The 23,616-nt window shown below is 47.8% G+C and overlaps 2 protein-coding genes across 2 annotated transcripts; both read right to left on the bottom strand.

The window, feature by feature from the left end:
• Window positions 1–1,092: 1,092 nt before the first annotated feature.
• LOC149328287 (insulin-like) lies at window positions 1,093–22,334 on the bottom strand. The gene is made up of 3 exons (XM_089559702.1): window positions 22,217–22,334; window positions 5,138–5,352; window positions 1,093–1,586 (listed from the first exon to the last, which is right to left on the bottom strand). Exons 2-3 carry the CDS (start codon window positions 5,343–5,345, stop codon window positions 1,384–1,386), a joined length of 411 nt encoding a protein of 136 aa, XP_089415828.1. The 5' UTR covers window positions 5,346–5,352; window positions 22,217–22,334; the 3' UTR covers window positions 1,093–1,383.
• LOC149328288 (uncharacterized) lies at window positions 7,492–22,313 on the bottom strand. The gene is made up of 3 exons (XM_089559701.1): window positions 22,217–22,313; window positions 8,796–9,021; window positions 7,492–7,849 (listed from the first exon to the last, which is right to left on the bottom strand). The coding sequence occupies exons 2-3, from the start codon at window positions 9,019–9,021 to the stop codon at window positions 7,647–7,649; spliced, it is 429 nt and encodes a 142-aa protein (XP_089415827.1). The 5' UTR covers window positions 22,217–22,313; the 3' UTR covers window positions 7,492–7,646.
• Window positions 22,335–23,616: the final 1,282 nt, after the last annotated feature.

Below are 23,616 nucleotides of genomic sequence, written 5' to 3'. Positions count from 1 at the left end.
ATTGCAATTTTGTCAACATGCAGTTTTTCCCCAAGTACAGCAGCCTTCTCCCGTTTCACTAGAGTCGAAGAATTCTTCTAGGCTTGTCGCGTCCGTGAATTTTTTTTAAAACGGGTATTGTAGAAATTAACGCCGGTTACCTTCCTTTCCATTTGAAAAAGTGCCAAAGCAGGCGATTCAGGAGACGGCACTCATCGAGAAGTACTAGGTGTGTTTCTGGGAAAGGCTGTTCGTCTTCTATGTAAACGACGTCTATTGAACAGTGCTATGGTGCAGCGGGTACCGGCTCTACTTTACCATTATTTCACTAAATCTGCACCAAAAAAATAACGCCAGCAGTAACATCTTCAACTGCTGCATTTGTTGTAACGCATTCTACCCAGTATCATCAAAACACTTGCTGGCAGCAAGCATGATTTCTAATTTTGTGCGGAACCGGAATTTGATTTTTTCTTTCTAGGTTCCCCTAACGCCGCTTTTGAAATCCTTACAGTGTTTCCTATAGAGAATGCGTTTCTTTTGAACAATCATTGTTTCGTGTTTCATTCAACATTGATGTTTTGTATTCGATATTCATTACTATCGCGTGCAACCTCGCTGTTTTTGAATACGAGAAATGCTTTCCTTTTTCGGTGTTTTGTTAGGGTTCGCTAACCACTGCTTGATGTCACTCCCTTTTTTCAATGGCTTTCTAAGTACCGTTATTTTTTTGCGATCCGCCGTTATAAATGCACACCTAGCCATCTACGGTGTCCAGTGTTAAAGATATAAAAATTTACATTAAATGTATTGGCCCTTCTTTGACCTAAGCCAGTTCAATAGGAAAAGCCATCATTATCACAATAAGTAACTAATCGCTTAAATTGCTCAGTGCTTATGTTGGGACTCACTACGGAAATAGACACTGGCCGCTTTGATACACAGTAATCTTACCCTCGGTGGGTAGCCTAAGGTATTTGTACTTACTTAGTGACAACACAGCCAGTGCCTTTTCAGAGTAACTTGGCAGACTTTAATAATGAATCTGATACAAAAGGAATACCCGCGATAATGGCACAAAGAAAAAAATTCACATAGTGTTGAGGCCTAATATACAATTATCACGCCGAATTAATACTTAGGAAGGAAATATCACCTAGCATGACAACTTGCGTTGAAGAAGTACAAATTTCGATGCTCTTCGGAACGCAAAAGGCTGCGTTTCTCAGAAAAGGTTCACACGTCCTAGCCGTCGTTACGATGCTTTTCAGTCGTGATTGCCGCATTAGCGGCGAGGTGCGGTGCACGATAGCATCGCACGTGTGCTATGCAACCCGGCGTCACACGGGAAACGCAGTGAGATTCGGGAGACCTCGGAAGGATGGCTCTCTGTTTATGCACCCTTCACTCATCACCAGCGGACTTGACCAGGCCGCAGTAGGAGTAGAGCTGGGAGAGGGAGCAGCCCTTGTGGCAGCATTCCTCGACGATGCCGCGCGTCTGGCGACCAAAGTGGGCGGATGGCCGAAGTAGCTGCAGCGCCGTCTTGGCATCCAGGAAGCCAACTTTGGGACTGCCGCCGTCCAGGAGGGACACCCAAGGAGGCACTGCGAAAAACGGGTGCTTGGGTGATGCTACGAGCCTGGCCTTCGGTTTTGTCCGCCATGTGGCCGTCACACAATTCCACTGAACTATGCCGGGTAAGTTTTCAATCACACCCTTCCCTGGCCTGACCTGGTCCGCATCTGACTCCACTGTATCGTATACCTACACTGCCTTCATCTCCACCGGCTAACGACGATGGCTGCAACGATACTCCGCTCGTAAAGCCTCTCCCGCCTTATTCCATTGCTTAAGAGCGCCGTGTCTGGGCGATGAACTATGACTCTGCCATACACTCCCCTGCTGAAAAAAGTTGTATGATTCAATAAACTCATAAAGTTTGTCATACAAATATCATGGACTTATCATACAAATCATAACAACTTATCATACAAATGTCATACATTTGTGTAAAATCATACAGTCATCATAGAGAAGTCATAGAATATCATACAAGTTGTATGATATATCAAACAAATTGTATGATATTGTTACGCACCTCCACCAAGGATGTTACGGGGAAATACTCTTTACATTTATTTACAAGCGGTAGGTGAATAGTTGCTAGCGGCGAGCAGCAGAAAGCACCAACGCGAACAGGAAGGCTCTTCAACCTCCTCTTCTTCGTTCGACCCTTTCACGCGGGAGGCCACTTCAGCTTCCACTTCCTCTTCGTCGTAGCAATATTCTATGATGAAGCCTCTATCAGGTTATTGCATCATAGAACTTTTTTTCAGCAGGGTCCCCATCCTTAACTGAGGTAATACCTTACTCCATCCCTTTTCTTCAGTGCAGGGTAACAAATCAGCATACGAGGGGGTACCCAAAAGAAACCGGAATAAATTTTTTGGTCGGCAATGCTTCTGTGGTACCGCGTTTTGCCACTAGGAGCGCATAGAACGAACATTCCAGAGTCAGTAAGCCGAGTGCCGTCGTTGAAGGAGGTCAGGCTAGTTTAGGCAGAGTTTTAGAGTGACGACTGTTTTGTGTGAATGTCGTTTTTGCAATGGCTGATTTTCGTGAACAGCGTGCGCCGGAGAAATTCTGATTTTTGCTCGGAAAAAGTTGAATGGAAACTCTTGAAATATTAAGAAAGACGTACAAGGACGATGCTATAGGGACAACTCAAGTGTTCCTGAATCGAATCCTGAATCAAAGCAACAATCATGCCAATGGAAAACTTCAAATTCACCTCGCCTCAAGAAAGCTCGTCAGGTGAAACCAAACCTCAAAACAATGCTGATTTGTTTTTTCGACGACGTGAGAGGAGTCGTCCATTGAGAATTTGTTCCGCAGAGTCATGCAGTTAGCCAGGCTTTCTACTTGGATGTTTTGAAAAGATTGGGCAACAGTATGCGGTGGAAGCGGCCAGATTTGTGGCGGTCGGGTGACTGTTTTCTCCATCATGGCAATGCCCCTGCTCACACAGCGCTGTCTCTACGACAATTTTGGACCAAAAATGGCATGGCCCCTATTCCTCAACCCTCATACTCTCCCGACCTTGCCCCGTGCTACTTTCTTTGTTTCCTAGAATGAAAAAAATAGGTGAATGGAAAGCGTTTCGCTGATGTTGCAGAGGTGAAGAAAAAAACGACGGAGGCACTGTGAAGCATCACAAAAGATGAATTTAAACAATGTTTTGAAAAATGGAATGAAAGATTCGATAAGCGTATCATTGCAAGTGGGGAATACTTTGAAGGAAATTGAAGGTTTGTGCTTAAAATGTGACCAAATAAGTTGAAACAAAAATAAGTCCGGTTTCTTTTGGGTACCCCCTCGTATACCTCCATTGAACCCGGCAACTTTACTTCTCTTTCTACTCTGTGAAGGTTCCTGATATTGGCGTCATGTCATGGCCTGCTTTTCAGGGTTACCGGCTTTATATAAGAAATATCTGTCCCGTTGGCGTCAGTGAAACTACGGCTCACGCTTCTTGCGCTCTGCTGCTCTGTCCTTGTCTTCGAGAAACAACTTCCCGTGGAACCTGAAGCCAGTGGGTTCCGCCTACCTTCAGGACTGTGGCGCCATAATCTCGCGCACATTTGTCGCGGAAAAACACGGCAAGGGCCGCTTGTATTTTACACTGACAGCTGTACCTGGCACGCTAGCCAAAAGCCCCATGTCATGGTCGGTAACGTCCACGTACCACAATATACCCCTACTCTTCTTGGCAAAGCATTCACTAGAGCTCAGTCTTGGCACTAATTCGAGTGTGGCGACAAGCGCAGTAGGCTACCCAAAGTTACTAAACACTTCCAGCGGCATCAGCATTTCGCATCACTCCAGGTGCTGAAATTCGCACTTCAACAAGTATAAACGACCGGTTAATATTTTTACAGCGCTAGCTGCGTCAGCCTGATTCCCCCAGCTCCTCGACGTTATCGCCGTGGTCGCCGTCATCTCGTACGCATGCCCCTTTTCACAGCCAAATGGTTAACAAATATGCAGGTGCACAGAAACAATTTAGGCGACATTAAAGCTCCGCCTTAAGGGTATGGCATGGTGGCGTTAATGGCTACCTTCAGCGGCCTGGGATCCTCTTCGTATGCAGGATACTGTTCTTTCTTTCACTGACACATGGCCGTTAACCCCCGGCGTACGTAATCTGTCTCTGTAACCTTGGTTCCGCCTACATAGCTATTTATGCAGAATTGGTCATTCTCTGTTCTACATTCATAGATCGTGGGGGGCCCTGAAACCACTCATTGCGACGTGGTTGAGCTACGCGCCACAGCCCCGGAAGGTAGCTGTTTCAAACACAGATACCCGTGGGGCTTCTGAGACCGATGCTGCCCTTCCGGAGCAACCTCTCGCGAACAATCATTTATTCTACTGCCATCTGCCATTGTGAGCAGTTTGCTCACAGTACGACGAGCAGGTTGCCATTTTCCACGGCAGGCCAGGCAGTGGTGATGTCAGATAGTCACGTGACCGAGATGGCAGGTGAGCCTCCTGCTTTTTCCACACGCCGAAGCCAACGTTGCTGCTGACCAGGATCCTTAACACTATCGTTTTAAAAGCTTCCGGGCCAACACTTTGGGCAGGTTGCCACTTGCACAGCAGGCAGTGATGATGTCAAATGGTCACGTGACCGAGGTGGCACGTGGGCCACCTGCTTTTCTACACATGCCGACGCCAACGTTGCCGCTGAATAGAATCCTTAACGCTGTCGCTTTACCAGCTTCCATCCCGGGAGCAGAGCCACTCCACATTGGTATGGACTTTTTGGCGAAGCCAAACATAGGCAACCGAATTCGAACCAGGCAGCCAACCCAAAACATGCTGCTGTGTGTACTTCCCCAAAGCCACGACTGTGGTCAATCATTGACAGAATACTACTACGTGCATTTGTCCCTGCTCATACAGTTCGCTGGTGTGGCAGGGGTAAGGAGTTCAGTCCAAGTGACAGTTAAGGGTACATCACCATTCTTTTAACTATTTCGCGAAGCAGCCAGAGCTGATCGCTCGTCGCTCCAAAAGGGAAAGCGGTTGAAATGTTTTTGCTCGATGAAACTAGGTCCTTAAGCAACACCACCTGGCATCGCCGGATACTCACGGATGGGCAGTGTTGGGCGGCTGGACATCCTCTTTTGCGTGGGATCGAAGATCTCGCCGCCGCACAGGGCGTCCAGCGTCTCCACCAGGACCGAGCCGCAGAAACGGGACCGCTTCTCCATCGAAGACGAAGAGGCTGGCGTGGCGGCGCACAGCAGCAGCAGGGCGCACACCACCACAGGGACCAGGTTGCAGGAAGAGGAGGCCATGATTGCTCTGCAATACGTGGCACCGTGTTGTGAGCTTGACCTGTCGCTTGTGCTGCTCCCACCGGTGCCAAAACGTCGGGTCACTGAAAGGCACGCTGAGGGCCACACTCCATCTAATTTTCTAGTATTAGCTGTTCATACGTCTTACCATGTTTTGACGGCGTAGGTCATCCGCAGATAAACAGACCTCTTCCCCGCCCCGCCCCGAAAACAACCTCCCCCCCCCGCCCTTTCTTTGCTGGAAGCTTCGAAACTCACTCATCTTGCATAGGGCGTCGCGAAATCTATGCAAAATAAGCCAAGGGGTAACCAAGCTGTTACCAGCACCAGGACAAAAAGGGGAGGCAATGGGCCGGACACGCTTTTGGTGGCTGGCGTAGCCCAGGTTGCTGTAAAGGACATCAAACAAATAAACGTCCCCCTGGCTGGTCTTTCCCTTCTCCTCAGTGTGTGGAGTGACCGAAATTAATCTTTGCGGCGTTTGTGCCGCCGCAAACCGATGCCGCCACTACGTGGCGGGTGAGCTGTGCAATCACTGTCGCAAAACAGATGTCTCTGCATCTGGTGTTAAGCAGTAGCAACCGGGTGGCTATTTTTTTCGATGCGCACGTCTTATCCGCCGAAGTGACCGTCGTTGATGTAAAAAATGGTATTCCCAGAGTGCTACCTTCCAGTCAGCATTTACAAGAATTCCCACACGCCCTGCGAAGGAAATCGTTACATCTTTCTAAGACATCTGCACACACTTCATCCGTAACGGTGTGACATCCGTAACACCAGCAGTGGTACTAATTCATTCCTTGACCGAGGTTTCCACTGCCTCATAAGGTTTGTGCACTATTTCTCTTTCAGTTGCTTTCGGCTGACCTCTCATTCCCTCAAGACCAAACGACTCTGAATGAAGCTGGCAGTGTGGCGTGTTCCGGCGCCGAGCCCAAAAAAGAAAAATTGAGCCCCTACTCTTTCACTCTCACAAGAAACCTAGATGCAGAGAGCCATTTACATTCTGATGGCATTGTACCGACGCTCACTGTTCCAGAGGAACACCTGTAGTCTAGGGCAACAACTGCTTTGCAACAGCGCGCAATACGGGCATTAGATAGACTTCCCGTAGGTCCCGGAAATTTTGAATATGGAGTTTTTTCCCGCGGGTTCATTTGTTGATTCATTTTCATGACTATGTGTTCCCATATAACCCGCAACGCATAATATAAGTGTGCTCTGGGTATCTGTATATGTATTCTCTTAGGATAAACTGGTCTTGAATATATCTTTTGTCTATGTTTTCAATGAGTGCAGTGAAGTGTGGTTACAGTTTCATATAGTAAGCATGTCCCTGTTTGTCAGAAGTTGCCGCTTTTTTTCGCCGTACAGATCGGACATCAAGGCTTGGTTTCTCCAATCACTGATTGGAGCCATATCTCTTCTTTCGTCGTCGTGGTAACGTTTCCTTGTGTCTATATCTCTTTTTACTGTCGAGTCAATATATTAAAGAAACTGCCGCGGTTGCTCAGTAGTTATGGCCTTCGAGGCCCGTGTACTGTGCGATGTCAGTTCACGTTAAAGAACCCCAGGCAGTCGAAATTTCCGAAGCCCTTCACTGAGGTGTCCCTCATGGTCTGAGTCGATTTGGAACGTTAAACCCTAAGCCATAAATCATTACATTAAAGAAAAGAGTGGCCGGATCCAGCAGTAGATGCCGACAACACCACTAAACGTCTAAATTAAAAAGCCGCACCTGCGAAGCTATCACACGATTCCACGTGTTTAAGAATTGTGTTCGCCCAATCGAACGATTCGTGTAAACGGCGCATAAAGCAATGCAGGATTTGGACTCTTATATATACGCAAATCCATGCGTTTTCATTAAGTTTTCTGGTATAGTTTCCATACATTTTCTGTGTCGTTTCTACTTAAATCACATTTGGTGTGCATCATACTATACGGAGTTGGCGTGGCATTGCCGAATGCGTGATCTGTATAGCCCGTAAATATTTCGTACAGCCTTGGAATTACATGTCAGTGATATGGAAAACATCGGGATTATGGGAGCCAGCATATGGAAAGTTTCACTGGGGGTCACCAGTGGCATGGACACCGCCAGTACCAAGCTGTCAAGAAGCCACATATCAAGACATTGTCGGCCTCATTTATAGGCTTCTTTTTATGTCGCCCTTCGCGAAAACAAGCTCTTCACCGGCGTCCCACATTCCGTTCCGTATCTCTTCAAAGCACGGAGCTCTTTCGCCCTGCGAGTCCACGGTTCACGTGGCCGCCTCTTCCTCGCCGCCACTCTGCTTCCTACGAAGCGCAGTAGCTCTGCGCCTCGGCCAAGGAGCACGGCTTGTAGCAACACTCGTGCACGATTGTGGTCTGCTGACGGTTGCGCTTTCCCAGCAGCTGGCTGGCCGTCTCCGGTCGCACGAAGCTCAGAGCGGTAGCCGCTGACTTGTCTCCGCCAGAGTGCTCCGAGGATGGCGCCACGAGAGGGAAGAAGCGCTGGCCTGCGCCGTTGAGACACAAGGGAGGATTCATGTCAGCTAATTGTTGCTACCGAAGATATGAAGTCATAGAAAAACCATTGCCAATCAATTCTGGCGCTTACGCTCCCAAGGAGGGCCAGGGTTACCTTCTGCAACTATTGACTGGCTTGATCTGTCCTTCGTCCCAAGCAGCACAAGCAGTCGGAAATGGAAATAACAAGTAATATTGGAAATGGATGGCTTAGCAATGGCTCCTTGTAGGGCCGGTATTTGCCAATACATTTCTGATACTGAGCCGATTGCCTGTGCTTCTTGGGCATAGCATGAATCTTGACAGGGTTGCTTCCAAGCTCGGACTGGTCAGCAAAGCTGAACAGGTGCAGTTTAAGCGAGAACATTTAGATAAATTTTTGTCTATGTTTTGCGCCCAGATGAAAGCCCCTTGTTGCTACGGCCTGTTGCTTTTAATTGTTCGTTCTTGGAGTATCTGCTTTTCGCGGAGTCTCCTATTTGCGCTTTTACCTCAAGGCGTGGTCACTCAATGGACCCATCTAACAGTTTTTTTACCGTGATAGCATTTATTAGGGGAAACCAGCGACGCACGGGTGCTTTGATTTTCATGGCAAGGACATTATTCCTTCCCTAGCCTCAAGCTGGTTGCTGATATTGCTGACGTTGCCGATGCACTCTCTTTGCGCATTTCGGCTAGCCTAGCTTACCCCGAACAACCCGGAGCAATAGATACTTTTAGCTTAGTGCGTACCGCTTACCGCTTACCGTGCCGCGCCATTACGCATGCTCTGATCTGTACCAAGGCAGCAGGCGGGCGCGCTGTTGGCGGCAACGTGGCGCCATCTGGCATCCTAAGGGCTATCTACGCATGAGCAGTGGAAGGTCACGGTTATCTATTATACGAAGCACCTCACCACTGGTTGCGCTCTGTTTAAAATTCCATTTTGTGACCTACCTAGCAGAGCTCTTTTGGACGCACTGGACTCGTTGGGGTCGTAGATGACACCATTGCACAGATACTCCATGAATGCAGTGAGCTCGGGACCGCAGAGGCGCAGGGCACCGTTTCCACTCCCTGAGGAGTCGGCGGCCACAGTGGTTGCCCCCATCAGTAGCACCATCGTTGCCATCATCATAATCGTAGGCTGCGGTACCCAGGGGCGACGGGGTAAAGTTGCCATCTGCAAGAACGGAAAGCGTAAGCCGACGTGAATGGGGCCCTCCGTGGGCCTCGCGTGTGCTCGATCGAGACACTTACCTCGCCGGAAAACAGAGGGCGCTGCCTGCCGCAAAATCGGCGAACGAAACCTTGTGGCGCTCTGTTCGGAGCTTTAAAAAGTCCCCTGCTCCCGCTTTAGCAATAAAAGAGTGTCGTTGTTCCGGAGATGGCGAGTTCCGATTGAACGGTCATGTGCCTAGTATTAGACCAGTTTCGGTCCAGGCAAACTACAGACTACTGCATCCTAGAATCATGTCTAGTGCACTGCACGGGCTTGGGCCGGCCCGAAAGCCCGGGCCGGGCCGGGCCGGGACATGATCTGTTTTGCCGGGCCTGGGCCGGGCCCGTGCCTGAAGTTGCGGGCCCGGGCCGGGCTCGGGCTTAAAGCTGCGAACCCGAGTCGGGCGTGGGTCCGTACAGAAACGGCTGGTGTCCGACTATTCATTCACTTTTGCAGAGTGAAGTACACAACTGCGGCATTGGAGCAGCGACACGGATGAACTATGGGTTATAGTACGCGCTGAGAAAAAAAAAACTAAGCCTTACTCATTGACTTATTTATTTCCTTATTTCCTCGCCGCTGTGGCTTAGTGGTCAAGGCGCTTGATTACTGAGTTGGGGAACCAGGGTTTGCTGCTAGCCTCGGCGGCCGCATTTCTGTTTCGGCGGCAAGCATGCCAGCCGTGTACTTTGCAGTATCATTGCTCGTTTAAGAAACCCAGGTGGTCAAAATGATCCGGAGCCCTCTACTTCCGTGTCTCTCACAGCCTGACTCCCCTTGGGTGCTTAAGCCCCAAAAACAGCTTTTATTTTATAGCTATATTTTTCTCATGTGAGAAAATTCACAAACTAAAGCGCGTTTGGTTTTCTTTTTGATGAGCCGTCCGGAACGTCTCGTAAATGAAATAGCCGCAAAAGCTCGCGAGAGTTTGTAAATCTCATCTCATAACCACATCTATCCCTCCTCGCTTCTTCAGCCTCGTTGCCATGACAAGTGTTTTGCCCTTTAAGTTATCACGTGGTTCGCGCGTTATCTTCCGCTCCACCAGTAAGAGCAAAATTCAACCGGTGAGACCGCGTTCACTAAAAAAATGTTATCCCACTGCTTGCTAGGCAGCTTTTATGTTTATACTTCCGGGCGGCAAAATATAACTGATTAAAATCATGGGGGAATGAAAATTAGTCTATTACTTGCGTATGCAGCTCTCTTTATTTGGCTCTCGGAACTTCCGAGTTCATCTCTGCGAACCTACACGAGATCACTGTCCAAAAGACGGGCCTGGCGAGCACTATTCTTAATCATTTTCTTCTGGGTTAAAAAGAACCAACTTTCTGCAAGCCAAACTGTGGTTTCAGAACCTTTGTCGGCCAGTTTCTTATCGGTCTAGTAGCAGTCTACTTGCTCAGAGTGAGAAGTATACCTCAAGCGTTACTGTGAAACGAGCCGGGCCGGGCCCGGGCTGGGCTTCACTCCGGGATTCACGGGCCGGGCCGGGCCCGCTAGAGTGATAACTTAGCGGGCCTGGGTCGGCCCCGGGCTTGAAGCCGCGGGGATTGGGCCGGGCTCGGGCTTCAGGTCTCGGGCCCGGGCCGGGCTTGGGCCTCAGACTGAGGCCCGTGCAGTGCTCTAACCCTGTCCTACCTAGAATTCTTCTCAGGGCGAAACCATTTCTTTTAGAACGATTTTTTTCTAGTAATAAACAACTGATTGTGGGCTTTGTTCAATATTGCGTCTAGATGTGCTACGTGCTCATTTCACTCAGAATGAATAGAAGTCTACAAGAAATGCAGCCATGCCGAACCAGCAAACAACTAGCGCCGCAGGATCATCTTTTTGTCGCTTATAAAATGACGACAGAAAACACAAAACGTACATTGATCGTCCTATGTTCTTCAGGGCGAGATATGAGGCTGCTAAAAAGCGGTCCCAGGAACTTCTACTTTAGAGTGAAAGCTCTACTGCTCGAGCCGGCGGAGCGGTGGTGTGTCCTGTGACGTCACTGGACGCGACCGCTACGGAGAGGCGTCGCAGCTGCGCCTGTGCGGAGCCTCGCCGCTGGGATACCACGTGACTAGCGGGGCTTTAACCGCTGTTTCGCCGGCGCTGGTCGCACTGTCGCCATGGACGAAGCGCGCGCCTGTCCGAGCGCGTCAACTCTTCGCCGCAGGCGCGATTCTAACCATCCTTTACAGAGCTTCCGCTCTTATAACTAGGTTCAAGCCACGCTTACGGCAGCCTAAGTGTTTTTTATTCTCTCACCGCTGCATACGATGCATACTTTCGGTTCATTCCGACCGCAATAGCCAAGTACCCCATCCAACATCTCAGCAAATGACATTTATATGTAAGATTTCGGCGCCAACAAGCCAGTGGTTTACTAACAGAAGAGAAGCATTTTAAAGGAGGCAGTGAGCAACGCAGAATTCAGCATTCACGATCACCATCGATAATGGCCTGCTGCGTTAAGGAGATCGGGCTGCCGATTCTCACTGCTCCTGCAGGTGGAAAGCATCGCTCGTGGCGTTTATTCAGTGTTTCCATCCCTCCCTTTGCACGTTTGTCTCCATTAACAATGACTCGCTAACCGAATTTGGTCACTGCTTTCATTTCGCTTGCAAGCCTTGCTTTTTCTCCAGTTCGTGGCACCGTAAAACCGAAGCGAAGGCCACCCGAATTCCATGCAGTTTGGTGTCGGTTGGCCCTTAGTCACGCCAAAGCATGACGCTCTACTGGATAATGAAAGATGCGCAACATTATGGCACGGAAAATGTAGACAGATTAATTTATGATTCCCCGAAAAGCATTCTAATTCGCAGGCCGGAACAAACTACTTGACGCCTTGCAGAGGCTGACGTATTCCCCATGGCAGCTTCTACCACAGTCCACGAGCTTATCGTGGAGTTCAACATCAGCTTTTCCGTTAGAGCGCCAAGGGATTTGTTTCTCTCGTCCGCATCTTGACTGGGCTTTCTTCTTGTTCGCCTAAGTGATTTATCAGAAGCCTTACCAAGGCCAGTCACACAAAGAGAAGTTTTGTGAGTATGTGTTACGAAACTTGTCCGCACTTAACAGGATGAGAGGCTTGAGAGAAACGCCTACAAAAGACAGCAAAAAAAGGCGATACTGATTTGTATTCAAAAGAAACAACGATGCGAGTAAGATGGCCCTATAACTTCTCAAACTAAGTTCTTTTCAGTATGCTCCGTTCAAGCACGGTTCAAATACCCTAGCTCACTCTTTGTGTATTCGAAGCTCACTGCAACCTCCGGGAGATTCAAGATGCGTGGCTGCGCAATGGTAAACATGGTGTGACGAAGAGCGCCGGCCTCGTCAAGGAGGCGTCTGTGGGGCTGGCTCTGTAACTGGCGCCGTCTAGTTTTTAAACACCCGAAACTACGGGGTCAGCGGACGGGGAGAGAAATCTGAGACGCACGTATCTCGACATCCGTGCGCGCCTTGCTTTCATTATCCCCGTCGATAAGTAGTTACGTTGCTTTGGCCGTACTTTGCTGGCGTTTCACACGATTCGTCTCACCAACAGTTTTCGTTTGTGTCTGCGCTATTGCACCTTCCTAAATCAAAGCGCCGTCTCCTTTAATCTTCGCGCCTTTCACTCCATTCATGGCAATCACGTACGCGATTTTTCTCTTCTTCAATTCAAACTTGAATCGCAGGTGAGCGCTGATAGTCTCCGCCTTCTGAGCTGCGTGTTTCTCGGCTAGTTCGGTCGACCCTTTGAGCGGTCTTTGAGGTATCTTTGGATTTTTTCGTTTGGCGCAACAAAGCACTGTGTTGTAAACCGCGCAAGCTCTCTATTTAATGCCGATGCTCCTACCAAACCTGGTTTCATAACCCATGCATCCGTTTCCCTTAGCTGAGCACCACCTGAGTAACGACCTATGCCAGAACTGGCCCGTCCTCCGCACTAGCCAACAGCACATTTTCATACATGAGCCAAAATTGCTGCCTGGCTCCAGAGGGGCTTTTTCTGGTGTCATGCTTTTAAGTCAACGCCATTTCTGCGGCAAAGAAACAACGCAAAATGTGCACGCATTACCAGCATTTCATGCCGAGTATGCATACCATTGCTTTTCATCGGCAATGTGATCGAAATTTTAAAGGTGTGTCACGCCAAACACGCTTTCAAATTTAATACCGTATTTTTTTTAAAGCAAAAGCTTCGCTATGCGACCGGATGTTACACGTCTAAACTGGCGTAAAACAATCGCACGAGTAATGCCTGCGAAGTGGGATCCGTATGGTATAGGTTGGGGTATTTTTGTCTCATTTCTTACGGCCTACTGTCGTGTAGCTGTAACCACTACGGCTGTTTCAGACCTGAAAAACTCTGTAGCAACAAGCGTCATCATCCTTGTCGTTATGATTCACAGGCTAAAATTTAGCGCAGAACACAAAACTCGCTCGGTAACATTCACCCATTTGTCTGTTGCCGCTGCGGATTCTGCGTGTGAGCAACGTACAGTCAGGTCGGAATGAAACGCGAACACGCATATGTCATACATTTCTGCTTTGCAGCGAGATATTCCTTTACAATCTATTTTCGATTATGCATTTCAGTAGGCCCTTTACCCAGACACATGAATCAGGCTAGTTGTACACTTCAGCTGAAAGTAGGCAGGTAAAATATGTTGTTTTCTTGACATGCTCTGTTCGCGTTTCATTCCCGCCTGACTGCACTTGCCCTCACACAGCAATCGCCTCCTCCTCGAATATGTTTATCTTCTCTTAGTAGCAGTATTTATAACCACTATACCTTGGCGTGTGACATGTATAGCTCACGTGGTGACTGATATGCACGCACGTGTACGTGCTTTTATCATTTCCTCTCCCTAATTGCCACACCGAACGCTATCTCAAGCAACAAGCCGCATCAACCTTCCCACCCTGTAGAAAGTGCGTCCACCTTGCATGTGTCTCCGCTGTAGCCTCGACGCTGCATTTAGACCAAAGCTTGGCGCTATCATTTGGTGGTCACAAGACGCAAGCATGCACTTAAAAAGAGCAGCAAACCTTCCCGCCGAAACACCAACTCCAAACTATTAGCTGTAGGAGAGAAAAACGTGACAAGCATTGTCTCACACTTCACAGCAGATGTCTTTCCGCTGATAAAACGTATATCGAAGGAGCAAACGGTCAACTAGCGGCAAGTAAAATTTTGTTTGTTTGCAGCTCCAATTAGAACTAAGTTGTTGGGTGTGTTTTGAACCTCACAGTATGTTCGCGCTCCGTGTGGTACAACGAGGTCGTGGACACGCTTGCGCGTGCAGTTATCATTTTGTTTTGTTTCTGAAAATGTTAATGTTATTTTTAATCTCCGAATACAGCTGTAGATCCTATGCTTTCTTTCTACCCTGTATATTTTCGTTTCACCTACCTATCTCTTTCCCTGTCCAATTTATATCCGTCGCTGCAGATCAGGCGCTTAAGAGACAGCCGCTTCCGTTGCCGGCGTACCTTTCCCCTTTGTTTTGTTTTTCCTTGGATAAAACCATCACCACAACCACCGCCCGTCATTTGTTCGTCAACAGAGCGTTTGGTGAGACTAGTGGATACTGAACGGGAGAGGAACGGGACTCGGTGGTGGTAGGCGGCAGCGCCCTCTCGGGGCCCATGAAGCGTTCAGGGTTCGATGACTCACCGGGGCCCTCCCCCGACAGCCCAGCCCGAAAGGCTCGCCGCCCTTGTCAACACCACCGGACGGTGGGAACCGCCGCAGTCCCCGCCGCATTGCACTTAGCCATCGGTGCGTGTTTGCTCCTGCAGCTCTTGAAATCAAATGCTGGGCTTATTCCCTTTGAGTTCCTTGTACTGCGTTCATTATATAGAGTACTACAGTATGTTCTCGCAAGCAACTGAGTACACGCCATTTCCCAGCCCTGATCGCTCTCCTATGGCTTGGGTTCAATAGTAACCATATATTAAGCATGAAATGCTTTTCATTCCGATTCTGATCAAATTAAGGCGAACTTCGTCCGTAGCTGAAGGCGAACATGAGAGAACCACAGGCAAAGCACTGTGGCGAACTTATCCGAAATTTTTCGAAACTTTTCGTTCAAACGGCATTCAATATAAAGAAATCTCCAGGCCCGAGCAGATGTTAACCGGTGGAGGTGCATACAGATGAGCTTCGCTTCCTGCTGCCTTAGACCACTCGTTCAACGCACCAACCTCTCGCTCCATGTGCATAACTAGCAGCATCCCGTGTTCTGCTTAGGATATATTCGGGGTGTGCTTAGGATATAGTATGGATCATATTTCATTCGTTAGTTCAGCTCCGTGAATGTTTGCGAAAGCCTGTACTTTGGAAGCCGGCGCTAGGGTCACGCGGTCCTGCACACACCAAAAGCTGCGAACGTTGACCAAGCTCTCGCTCGGTACGAACAGCCAAGAAAAGTAAAGTTGCTGCTGGTGGAGGCTCCAAGAGTCTAGTGAGGCCACCACCATCTACTGAGTTACGTCACCAAGAGAAAATCAAAAACAAATTGTCTCGGGTTAACACCTCCCTTGCTGGGTCTCAAAATTTGTCACATAGGTCGAGTCTGGGGGTAAGTTTTGTTTCATATTGAATTAGGGCCTGGCACTTCTCTGAATCAGTAAGAATTAACCGAAATCCATGGCTTCACAAGTAGCTGTACCTACAGCGCTACCTCTCACCCCCTAAATGGTTTTGTAGCACTCTTCATTTCGGTTCTCGCATTCGTTTGCTTTTGTCATTCTGCCGCCGACAGCAGCTGGCGCTACCAGCACGACCCTTATGCAGCCGTTTTTTTTTCGGTGCCGGCATCGCCGCTTACAATGCGCACTTTCGATTAATACTCACTGATGCAGGAAAGTACCTGATCAAACAGAGCATTACACAAAACTATCCGCTAAATGCCACCTCTGTTCGAAAATTGAGCTCGAACAAGCAAGCGGTTGGGCGGACAGAATTTTTCTTCGATTTTATCTCATTGACGCAATAGTTATTATGAACCATCCGAGAAGGCGCTACACCTTTTTTCGAATGAATTTAATGCCCACATCTGTTGTGGAGGAATAGATTGACTGTGATTATTTTTTTATACTTCTAGCTTTTTATACTTTTATACTTTTTATACCCTCTCCATTCTCGGCAAAACATTTTATCACCATCATCATCAAGTTCTCCGCCGCAGTAGCATTCTTGTACCCGGCACCTTGCTCTGCTACTTTGAGCCTAAGAATAAATATCTTTTTTGTCACTAATGTTTCGCTATTGGCTACCCCCCGAAAGCGCACTTCACGAGAGAAAACTACCTGTCTCTGCACAATGCTATTGCAATAAAAATAAAAAAACAAGGAAGTACTAATAAAAGTTGCACACGTGATCACGCATGGCTATCCAGCTTCCTCTTTTCAACTTTTTTCACTTGCGCTTTAAAGCGTTTCCTTTTCTCATGCTTCTATTCAGTTCAAGCTGCCATTCATTGCTCCCGGGTAGCTCTTTTGTTCGTCTGTTTGCCCGGGAATACCTGAGCCCCCTCGCTAATACTGTACCGTACGAGTCAAGTGGCAGCATATGACGCCGGGCATTCGGCAAGGCGCACTTCATGAAGCTCTTCAGAGGCCTACTCATTAGTGTCATTTGTCGCAAGTATGCGTTCTGCCCTTTTGTTCATCAGTTAGCGCTCTCTCGGGAGCGGGAGGTGTTGGAGGAGGGGGGGGGGAGTGGTCCTCCAATACATTTAGAAGTTGTTTTCACCATATATATCTTCCGCTGTCAGGCACTCTTTGGAGAACAGCAGCACAAAAGAGTCCAAAGTCGGGCGACCTAAATTTGTTGTCGCGTCAAATACTAACAGGAGAGTATGACAGACATAAGCAAGTTTTAATTGTATCGAGTTGCTTACCGAATCTAAATACTGTGCTTTCTCATTCTGCTTACGCCATAACCCGGCTGCAAAAGTCGCGCATCGAACCTGCAACCCCACCCAACACGCCACCCCAACAGCTCGCCAGCGCCACTGAATTACGGCTATAGTCCTCACGACGTCAGTACAACGGACTTTACAAACACCCCGGCGGTAAACCCGCACAGCTGTTGATGGATGTTTACGCTTCAAGGGCATCTGCAGCCAAAGAGCACCATGGCAGGAGTTATTTTCGTTTGTTCGAGGTGAAGTCAAAGACCCATTTCCCAAGCATTTTACCCTGAATAAGCCCAGCACCAGGCCAGAGGAAGCCTGTACCCACAGTGTCACCGGTGGGTACCCGGCGGCACTGGGGATCGAACCCCGCACCTCCCGCATGCGAGGATGATGGTGAACCACTACTAGGCTACCACTCCGGTAACTCGCGCAGTTAGCGGTAGTAACATGGAAGGAGCCTACCATTAAATGCACCTTGGTAGGCAGCATAAAAATATCCTTTCCTGTTTCATTTTATCAGTGTGAAAAGTTTATTTCAATTCCTTAGCTATGGATGCCTCTGTGTGACGCGCCGAATTGCTTTCCCGCAATATTTCTCACATTATACAATGTATTATTTACATAAAAATTCTGAGAATAATTTTCTCTGGCTGTGTCAAATGTATCTTCGTAGAGTGATGTACAAAATATTCTCATAAATTGCCACTTTTTTGAACAGTATCACTTGGCCCTCCTTTGCTGTTGTGTGCGTTTTGCGTGTAATATAGTACGCATTCTGAAACCCCTTGTGGAACAGCGATTACAGCTATTTGGTACTTCGTGCTAACTGCCATGTTTCAATGCTCCAAGTTTGTTTTCTTTTTTCTTACGTTCAGGAGGCACATAATCATTTGTATTCCTGTCGTGTGCTCTCAAAAACTAATTCGCCCCTTTCATACATAGTGTTCAGCACGCATCGCATAATCCTTTGGGTATTTATTGAGAGGAAAACAAGCTTCTTAAAGATACTTGCCGCTTTAAAAAAAAACCCCATTGATGTTAACCGGGCTTATCTCAACGTGTTGCGTAGTCTCGACCAGCTAGGGAGTTTTCTTTGTCTTGCCCGCTCAGCAATGTTCCTCATCACAACTGTGGGCACGAGGAACTTGTAGGAAGCCGCGCCTCGTTCATTCCTTAATGAAGGATATTGGGCCTGTTTGAATTCTTTCCTCAGGTTGCATAAATAGGGCACATATTTATTATTTATTGCGTTATCAGATACTGCAGACTAAACACAGTCCAAGCGGGAGCCGGCGGATAAAATGCATGCCTATTTTTAGCTCTTTGGCGCGGAAACAGAAGACCTTCCACGCTGCCGCCACGATAAGAGAGCTGGCGGCATGTTATGCTTTCATGCATTTCCTTGTCGTTTTTTTCTTTTATTACTTCTTTCTCCTGATGGCGGGAAAGGAGTGTCCGGTCTCGCCCGCTCGGTGTTAAGATAAGGCGCTGTGCGGCTCGTCGGCATTCAGCTTGTGCAAAGCAGACGGTGGATATCAAGCCTCAGTGGACCACCAGAATTTCGCGAATCAGACAACAACGAGCAAATATGATTAGCAACCGGGTACCCAGGGTGGCCTTCAGTTCACAGTGAGGGCGTTGTACCATGACGTTGGCGCATAGGTGGTACGCAGCGGTGCGAGAAGCAGTGACGTCACATTTGTTGTACAGTAAGCCCGGACATGGTCAAGACGGGACAACCGCTGACGAGCTAAAAAAACAATGTCTTCTAGCCGGGCGTCCACATGTGTTCTATCATCCAATCGAGCAACTTCATCTCCGTCTTCGTGGCTGATCTCGGCGATTAAACAGATGGAACTTGTCCCCTTGCGGCAGATTACACATGAGGTATTAATTTCACCGTAACAAAGCATTTTTCTCTATCTTCTACCCTCTTTCCCGCGGGATCTTAAGTGACGGCACCACAAGTTTCAGGCAGTTTGCTCGAGTAGCTTGCAGAAACACGCAGACGATTTTGCGCAAGGTTTTCCTCAAGCCCCAACCATGTGCTGCATTGTTTGCCGCACGGTGTATATCACCAACCAGCCAAAGATTCAACTTTGAGCCAGAAAACACCCTCACTGCACAACTGCAATCACTTCTTGCAGCTCCGGGACGGTAAAATTAAAGAGGCTGCAAAAATGATAATTCGTTCCTTTGTCTTCTTTTGGCTCTGTTAGGCCGCCTGTGCTTGTCATTCTTTGTCTTTATGGGTGTCAGTGTAGCGCCTTGTTTCACAGGTTAACATCCTGGACTTGGTCTTTTTTTGTACACCGTCGTTATCTTCTGCTTACTGTCCGTGTAGCTGCGGCTTCATTTATATACTTGAAATGCTGCCGAGTCCAGTAACGCAGGATCATATCCCCGCTATGATCGCATTAATATGCAGTAGAAATGCAGAGACCGTGTTCTGGGCGATGAAGTGCGCGTTAAACCAGCCATGCCGTCAAAATTAATCGGGGTCTTCCACTACGGGTCCGTCTTCAGCATTTAAAATATTATGCATAAATTATATCCAAGAACCAAAGAAAGAGATAATCTTTTCCTTCAATCTGACCAGCCTAGTGATTAGGACACAACCCACTGCAAAATATACCAGCTTCAGAAGAACCGTTCCTGAATGTCATCTCCCTGCTGCCGACTCACCGCACCCACATGGCACGTCGTCACCCGTCAATCAATCTGAGCGACCACTTTTTTATAGCTTCATACAGCTTCTGTTTCCGTGCACCCGATACAATGTTGCATCTCGTAGCTACCGTTTACTTTTTCTTCATTATTTCTCTCTCTGTCTATGATGCGCGCAATTTTCCCAAGCTTGTCGCTCCTAATCTATTGTCTATACCCCCTTCACTCCGGGCAAATGCGACGGGGGCACGGCAGACAGATTGTGCTTGTTGGGCAGCTGAACAATCAAGCCTGCGGCTAATTTTCCCAGCCTTATTAATGTCATTTCTGTATTCTCTGCGTATGCTGACGTTGCCTTTTAAGCAATGTGCACGGCAGTACTGAACAATTGCTTCTAAGCAAAACAACAGAGGCATGTGATCTGATGCAAAAGCCGTTGTGAACTGCGTGCAGTGCACAATTACATTTACCTTACACGAAGCAGAAGGCATTCCCTAAGAAAGGAATTTTTTTTCACTTAGTAGGACAGATGGCGTGCACGCCCAATTCAGCCATGCCTCTCTTCCTTTCTAATCCCAGTAATGATCCAAGAATGTGTGTCATCAGTCTAATCAGTAGAGCATGTTCATAGTATCATGCGACAAAGTTTACCTAGTGCATAAAAGATGTGTGTGAGATGCTACTACGCACACGCTCTGAATATGATGAATAACTGGTCAGCTCCTTAAGAGAGCATAACATGTGCGTGGCAGCAAAATCCAGAGGTGGCCTTGCCGAGCAGTATACTCAACGCCACTGCACCTCTGATGGTTGTCGTGTTAAGCATCAAGGCGAGATTAGACCTCACGTTGAACATGTCGGCGATTCCCCCCATCATCACATAGCCAGCAGCCAGCATCACATAGCCTAAATGATATATCTCAGGGACTAAACTGCGATTATCTCTAACTACAGCACAAGAGCATTGAATAAGTAGACACGTGGGGTGACAAGAGATTTTTTTTTTTGTAGCCGGAAAAACAAGACCTTAACGCGCCGGTATGCCATCTGTTCCACTCAGATGAAAGGCCATCTTTAAGGTTAAGGTCCATGATTAGCATCTGGTCGCATGGACATAAGGAATGGTAACTATCTTAACTCAGACAGAACGCTTATTTTTCTACCAGTCACTTGCCTGCCTATATCTGTTGCTACAAATATGCCTGTCTTATTGTGAATCTGATTTCATGTCGCCTTGTTTAGACGCAAAGATAACGTGGTTTGACAAGGAAAAAAAATGTAAGCCATTCTTAGCGCCTTTTACTCATTTTGCGCTTTACTGTCGGCTGGCATCGCACTAGACTATTTTCGCATATAGTTCACCACCAAAACAGAGAGGTCGAGAACTCATTGTGGGCATCGTGCCGACAGGCCCCACGAATGATCAGTAATTCGCTGCCGTTTTTGATGACGTTCAAGCCTCCATTGATACTATGCGTTCGCTTTGTTCATTTTATACTCGTCTGCAGATTTCAAAGATGCAGGATTAAATATATAATTTTGAAGTGAAAAGCAATACGGTACAGTAGCCCGGAAATAAAAAGGTTTTTGAACAATTTACCAACGGAGTTCTTAAAGGGATTCCATCCATACTATACTGACTCAGTCCCAAAAAGGTGAATCACCACTGCTGCAGTCACTTTCCTTTGTCTCAGAGCTTCCCTTCTCGCGGCCTACGTCGTGGCATATCTGGACAAAGCAAACAAGGACCGCCCTACACAAGTGCAAAGCGAAGAGCACACTACCGGAGCTTACGGGAACTGCGGACGGAGGTCACGCAAGTGCGGGTTGCAAAGGCCCGGGCCTAATTATCACTGCCGCTGCACATGCGGAATGCGTTTAATGAGCAGCGTGCTACGCGAAATGAACTGCCCCTAAGTGATCTGCGACCTATAGGGCTCAAAAAAATTTCCGATTTATCTGGATCACTTATATCGGCTTAAGTTGGTGTATGTTTCTTTTCACTAAGCGCGGTAAAAAGTTAGTTGAGCCGGCTTCCGCTAACATTTATATTTCTCTTTAAAACCGATTTACTAGGTTTGTAGAGCATCGGTAGAATTAATATTTATGCAGGGATGCAGTGTTTCTGATCGTTAAAGGGATAAACACACTCTGGGGTCCACGTGAGTGCAGTCATGCGCCAACAACAACAAAAAAAGCCATCTACACAGTCTTTTTTTTTTCACAAATTGGGTTCGCTACCTCAGTGTAAGGTAGCTAGCCAATACACCCTTCTAATTAACCTCATTAAGTTCCTCTGTTTTTGCCTCGCACACAGTTCACGAAATATGCGCTCCGGTACTGGGATCTGTCAGAAGCAGTCGCTCTGACAGGCGCGCGGCTAGGAGAGGGAAGGGCGATGCCTAATTTATTGACAAATCTAAGCCCGAATGTTTACGTACAAATTTTTGGCGTCCTTGTACATTTTCTCTGCTTCCGTTACGTCGCTTGGCTCACCCGTGGTACATTTCACTGGAGGAAAAGAGGATGTTCTTTACAGTCTCTCTTACTCATTCCCCTAGCTGCGACCCAAACCGACTCACCAAGCAGTTGATGCCGCTCTCGTGCCAAAGGACCCCCAACGTGCGTACGCGCCGGCAGTGAGCGGAACTGGACGCCGAGTCCGCCACATGCAGTGCCGCCGCCACGCGCGCACTGTTTACATGGTCCGCTGTCGGCCACGGTCATCGGCGCCGAGGCCGCGTTTCCTCAACCACATGTTGTCGTCGGGAAGGCGGCCACCCCGAGATAAGGCCACTGCCCTTTCTGGAGAGACACGAGCTCCGCGGTTGACAACAAAGCGGGCAGCGCCGCGGTCGGAAACCACGTTGACCACACGCTTCCTATCGGGCCGCTCTCTCGAGGAGCGTCGCTCGCACGCTCCCTACGACGGCGGTGATGCTCCTCGAAAACAATCTGTAAACAATGTTCACAGATTTGATTATCCTCACGATATAGACAGTGAGACTTTTTCCAAGGTCTCGACAAAGCAGGTTGTAGCATCCACCGTACCCAAAAATTCTGGACAAAACCATCTTTGAACGCGAAAGATTTTGGGAGAGCAATTTTTTCATATAATATTTCCCTACAAAAGTCAATATATCTGCACATCTCACGTAAGCAGGCATACATTCTTTTGCTGTTAACGCTTTTGCTCTCCTCATAGCTTTCCCATTGGATTTATATGGCAGTCTCATCTGCTCGATGCAAGCGATGAAAACACTATAGAGGAAAGATTTTGCTACATACCGGAAAAATGAATCATTACCTTCAATATTTCTATACAAGGGCCTTACAGTTATTCAATATTGTAAATTTTCATCCAAGAATGTTGAACGTGCTAAAAGCGGTGTACCATGATGAAAGTTCGCAATATCATCACTAATTATTGTATTCGAGTCCTTTTGAAACCGGTTAACAAAGCTAGAGGAACAGTTCGCTGCGTTTGCATCCCTGCGAAAATCTTTCACTCAGCTAAAATTTTCAGTGTAGCAAAGTTTCCTTGCAGGACCAACAAATCTCAGGCGGCGTCATTTTACTCTGATCCAAATCACGTGTTCGAGCGAATCCTAGAAGGGAAGGAAAACTTCCTGCATTAATCTAACGACGGCCAGGAATACAACACGGCACAACTTGAGACAACCACGAGCAAAGACCGAACACCACCGCGCTGACTTGGTGAAGGACTTGCTGAGGGAAGTCGACGCGGTGGTGTCCCTTCCTTTCTTTGTCCTTGTGTTAAGACGCTCTGTGTTCTATTCCTAGCTGTCGTGGATTACTAACTTGAACAGCAACAGCCGTTAGTTACATTAAACTCACATCAGCGAAAACTACTCGAGTTTGGAGAACGCAAGAATTTCTCTGAGGTGTTGCTTACCACCCGATGCATTTCTAAAATCGAAAGATCTCAGTGCAAGGCAGATACCATCAACCCAAACATAGA

Source organism: Amblyomma mixtum, chromosome 9 (assembly GCF_055824585.1).
Source record: "Amblyomma mixtum isolate Tamu chromosome 9, ASM5582458v1, whole genome shotgun sequence".
In the NCBI taxonomy this organism is placed as follows: Eukaryota; Metazoa; Arthropoda; class Arachnida; order Ixodida; family Ixodidae; genus Amblyomma; species Amblyomma mixtum.
Note: the sequence above shows the minus strand (reverse complement) of the source record. Positions and strands in the feature narration are given on the sequence as shown.

Coding starts and splice junctions, on each gene's coding strand:
- LOC149328287 (XM_089559702.1), bottom strand. CDS start 5,345: ATGGCCTCCTCTTCCTGCAACCTGGTCCCTGTGGTGGTGTGCGCCCTG. Junction 1,587..5,137: donor CCGCCCAACACTGCCCATCC/GTGAGTATCCGG, acceptor CGTTTTTCGCAG/TGCCTCCTTGGGTGTCCCTC.
- LOC149328288 (XM_089559701.1), bottom strand. CDS start 9,021: ATGGCAACTTTACCCCGTCGCCCCTGGGTACCGCAGCCTACGATTATG. Junction 7,850..8,795: donor GTCCAAAAGAGCTCTGCTAG/GTAGGTCACAAA, acceptor TCAACGGCGCAG/GCCAGCGCTTCTTCCCTCTC.